Genomic DNA, 5,259 nt, shown 5'->3' on the forward strand with positions numbered 1-5,259 from the left:
AAATCTCCCATCAAAAGCCAGCCCTGATCACGAGGAACTTGAATAGATCTAAGTAACTGCCACGTCTCATGTCTCCTGTTAGTTTCAGGCTGGCCATACACCCCAGTAAAATGCCAAGGAGCATAGTCAGTTGCAGAATCCTGAATGCTAGCATGAATATGGTGTTTAGAGTAATGCTTAATGGCCAACCTTACATCATTCTTCCACAACAAGGCAAGACCACCACTCCTCCCCTCACTACTTACTGCCAAACAATTATCAAACCCAAGCTTATACTTCAGGTTCTCCATAGCCTTAACTTGTAACCTGGTCTCTTGTAAAAAAAAAACCTTGGGACCTTCCTCCCTGACTAGATCAGAGAGAGCTCGAACTCCTCGTTGGTTCCCAAGCCCACGGGAGTTCCAACTGAGGAGAATCATTGAGGTCGGCAGGGCTGTATAACAGCCTCTGCCAATGTCAACTTATTCTCACCAACCTGCTTAACCATACTTTCTCCTATCTTCCCTTTCCCTCTTACATCCATCTCTGCCAGTTTTAATTTCTTTTTATTATCATGCACAAAGTTTGTGTAAACAGCCTGGTCACCATTATCAGCCTGTCTTTTCCTACAGGTATTAACATTCTGTGACAAAGTACTCATACCTGTGGCTCTAGCACGTTTTTTCCAGGTTGATCGAGTAGATCTTCTCGGAGGATGTATTGTTCCAGCAGGCAACTGGGCTTGGTTACCAATAGAAACATGGGCTTGAGAGGCCTCAACTGTCACCTGGCCCACCACAGAAGACTCCACACGTATTACATTCAAATTACCGTTACCTTCAGCCTCCGAGACCTGCGTAACTGAAATGCCATAATCATGACGAGGCATCTGATCCGGAGTCCTTCCCACAAAATCAGCTTCAGCCATCAAGCCTCCTGCCACCTCATTAGAATTCTTCACTCCGCAATCAAAAGGTCCTGAATATTCGCCATTCTGATCAAACGGTTCCTGAAAATCAGCACCGTTACGATTCACATTAACAGCACTATTGTCTCCCTCCTTCGACCCCTCCGGCTGGCCTTCCTCCGATGATCTACTCTTACCAGCCATGGTATCTCCTCGGCGAGGACTATATGGAAATCTACGTACTCCTCCATCCGCGCGCAGCCAACTACCAAACTGTTTGGTATCACTTTTAATTCCAGCAGCAGAGTTACACTTCATCTCGCCATGGATAATCCTTCCACAATCAAGGCAGAACCGTGGCAATTTTTCATAAGTAATCGGGACCCATGTTTGAACTCCTTGCAGTTTAAAGGTACGACCTCGTGCCAGAGGCTTTGTTAGATCCAAACAGATCCTCACTCTAAGAAAAGACCCCCATCCCACATCATCCACATCCACTTCCACCTCCTCCACCTCCCCTAGCGAGCTTCCGAGCCTAATCCCACACTCCTTAGACATTCCTGCCAATGGTAAATTATGGAACTGCACCCACATTGCTGCCTTATCAAATGACATGTGACCCAAGGGAGTATACCCATCAAACACATTCATAACAAAAATGTTGCCATCAAACAGCCATGGACGCCCACTCTCCACTCGGTTCTTATCAGCATGAGTAGCGAAGGTAATCACAAAAACATTACGTCCCACTTCTGTGAAAATGGCTGGTTTACTTAGCCTCCACACCCTGCCCATAGTATTTTCGACTATATTCTTCCCGATCACCCTCTCCGACCATATCTTACCAATCAAACTGCGTTCACCCTTTCTCTGCACTTCCGAACTACCTTCCTCCTCAAGCTCTATTGCCTCCCCTTCTTCATCATTCAACTGAAAAGTTTCCCACATCTCCTGAAGTTTCTCCATCGCACAGACTCAATCTACGGTGGCTAGCCCTCTCAGACACCACCACTCAAACACCACCTCTATTTCCTAGAGAGAAAGTAGAGAGGAGACTTTTTCTAAAATTAACGGAGCACCTGCTGTTGCTAGACAACAAACTCAAATAATATTATACCATAATTGTCCGTCGCCCAAATAAAAATAAACATCCAAAACTTGTAAGAGATTATAATCTTAATAGGAATGGGCTCTTGTACTATTCATCGGGCTACACCAATTTTTCTTCCTTGAAGTAATCCTCCTGAGTTACATATGCATCAAAATCTATAGTTCTAATGGGTGAAACTATAGAGGTACTACCACAGTGAGATTTCAATGAAATTTCAATAAGTTAAAAACCATAGCATAGTGAAGCCTCAATGAAACCTCACTACTAATGTAAAAATGGTGATGTATATGAATGCATAAGCTTTTTGTAAATAAAAGCTAAAATCACATATATCATAAGTATTCCCAAGAACCAATCCTCATACTAAAACAACATAATCATGAATCATTGAAAAGGTTATCAAGCACCCATTGTACAAATCATCTCATAAGATATCATACCATTTTTTGGACCCAAGTCAATATCACATGAAGTCTCTTCACTGGCCACACCCATTTATTAATGTATGTCAATACGGCTCCCTTTATCTGGCCGCACACATACCCTGCACCATACCATAGGTAATGACCACGTGAATGGTTTCATAACAAACGATGCTTAGTTTTGTGCCAAGGTGTTTGTGGCCAAGCATCATCTAGCCTCTGCCAGCAGAGAGGCAACACATCGATCCAAGAGCGTTACCATCCCACCTGATCTTGTTGTCACCTGGTGATAACCCAATGGACATTATTAAACTTTTAAGCATTCCCTAGTAACTAGAGAAACTTCACTGAAATAATGCTCCATCCCGACTTGGGATTTGTAATACACACACGCGTGTAGAACTCCTCTTGAAATTGATACATTAGGTACTTTGAAAAGACATCATCAAAGTAACCAATAATTTGTAATAATAAAACATGTACTCTCATGAGAGGAGGAGATTGAGAAGTAGAAGATGATCACCTTGGACATTCTTATAGATATTTACCCCACATTACTAGCATTGTCGTAGAAATGAACCTACCTAAGCAATGAATTAACATTGAGTGTTGCGGTGAAGTCGTTGTCCTCCTTATTGATGAAGACTTCAAGCTCGACTTCCTTCTTTGTGAGGTTCAAAATAAGAGAGAGAGAGAGAGAGAGAGAGAGAGAGAGAGAGAGAGAGAGTGTATATGAATACTTGAAGATTTCAGACATGAGATGGACTAACGACAAAATACCTCTTATACGTGCAATGTTGTTAGTTATTGATCTAAAAGATCTTATCTCTAATGCGTTGAGAAAAAATCGGGAATCTTAGTCTTCCATGCTTACGCTGGATTGAAGGATGGCAGAACAAGTAGATTGATCAGACAAGTCTTGTAAGTCCCTATAGCTTTCCTAAAAAATAGAAGCTCGGCCTTCCACATATGAAAATCTCCCACGTGGTGTTAAGCTCAATTGTGTTGTCAATCACATGATCTTTGAATCTATATTCCTCTTTTTCCATGTGTGCTCTAATTGTGACGTAATTGTTGAAGTACAACAATGATAAACTACCTGTTACTTTTTTACTGTGCTATCTCTGGGAGTTCAAGTTCAAGTAATATGTTTTCTGTTGCTTACCCCAAACTATTTCTACACTACACGTTGCTTGCCTGACGGTCTTTGTTTCCTTCCAACATTGTTTGCCTTACATATCATCCACTTGCCCTTTACTCGCCCGGTGTAGAACTCGTCACTTTTTCTTGCCTTGTTCATGGCCCATCCAAAATTACACTTGACTCACTTCCATTGCCTCTCATGTGCCTTTGCTCGCCATCTGATTGTTAGCTCGGTATTATGACTCGGTCATTCCTTATTTCTCGTTCGCACTCCTAGCACTATACTCTCTTTATGCTTAAGCATTGACCTCCTGACTTCTTCCCAATTGCATTTGCCCGCTTGCAGGGAGTCCCTTCCTTCAATTAGCCGAGATCTGACACATAGCATGTAGATCTTCTAGAACTTCATTACTCTAATTGCTTCTAAAATGGAATGCCTCAAGGACTAAACCTTCTAATGGTATGAAGTCGTAGAGACAAGTTTTCAACAAGTGAAGTAGAAGATGGTAGAAACACCAATTTCGATATTATCAAATTGTGAGATGATTTTTTAAGTAGACTACAATGCCACTTGAGTAGGCATTAGCAGTTGAGTAGGCATTAACATTGTTGTAAATTAGGAGGGGCATTTAACTACGTTGCTAGTGAAAAAGCTATAGGGCTCTAAGAATAATTATTCTACCAACGATCTCGAATTTTATACCACCTTATAGTCAGTAGTCACCAAAGCATTGGCATAGTCATTTGGTTCAAAAAAAAAATATTATCTTTACAAATGCTTTGATTAGGTATTTTTCCCTTCTGACCATCATGTGTGCCAAGTTTGTGGGTTTTGACAGCTCTCACGAGCTTTATACAGATTATGATAATTTATTCTAAAAGATATTTTTGGAGGTATTTAGATGTAAATAGAGTGATTATACTTTTCTTAATAGTTATAATTTGTTTAGTGGAGAATCTGAGATCGAGGATCAAAGATCAAAGGGATGTGAGCTTTGTTTTAATTGTGATGAATGGCTTATTTTAGGCCACAAGTTTGCAAAACTATTTTTGTTGGAAGTTTCTTATGTTGGAGAAGACAAAAATGGGACCAGAGTTGCTTGGAAGAATGTAGATGAGCTGTGAAAAGGATTTTCAAAGTTTGCCCTTGATGACAAGGGCCATGATAAGGGGAGGAATGTTAAAGGTCTATTTGTAAAGTTCATCAAGAACTCCTAAGCAGCACTAACATGGGATAGCAGCTTGAAGAAGTTGTTGTTATAGGAGTTTTTATGGATTTGTTATTTCTAGAGTTTTGTAGTCTATTCTAAAAGCCATGAACTGCAGGATACCAACGCCTCACACCCACGAGTTTCCTTCTATGGAAAACACCAATGCTTAATATCTTGGAGAGCTATGATCTTTAGGGCTTTGTGATCGATTAAATCCAACCACCACCTTCATCCATTGAAGGTGACATTGCTGGGTCTATTCCAAACCCTGCATTTGGTCAATGGCATAAGATTGATTGGCTTGTTAAAGGCTAGATCACTACAACTCTTTCGGAAGAAGTTCTCGGCATTGTTGTTGGCCTCAACATTGTAGTTGAAGTCTGGAATGTTTTATTGCACTCATTTTGTGACGCCCCCAATTATCACGTACGGACACGTGGAAAATCGAAGCGTCGGGATGATGACAACACGGGTCACCATCCTATC

At 41.1% G+C, this 5,259-nt stretch overlaps 1 protein-coding gene across 1 annotated transcript; it reads right to left on the reverse strand.

Moving 5' to 3' along the window:
- Window positions 1-415: 415 nt before the first annotated feature.
- LOC122301691 lies at window positions 416-1,852 on the reverse strand. Its single transcript, XM_043113085.1, has one exon. It carries the CDS (start codon window positions 1,850-1,852, stop codon window positions 416-418), a length of 1,437 nt encoding a protein of 478 aa, XP_042969019.1.
- Between the last annotated feature and the right edge of the window lie 3,407 nt (window positions 1,853-5,259).

The sequence above is a fragment of the Carya illinoinensis genome, chromosome 2, assembly GCF_018687715.1.
Source record: "Carya illinoinensis cultivar Pawnee chromosome 2, C.illinoinensisPawnee_v1, whole genome shotgun sequence".
Taxonomy (NCBI): Eukaryota; Viridiplantae; Streptophyta; class Magnoliopsida; order Fagales; family Juglandaceae; genus Carya; species Carya illinoinensis.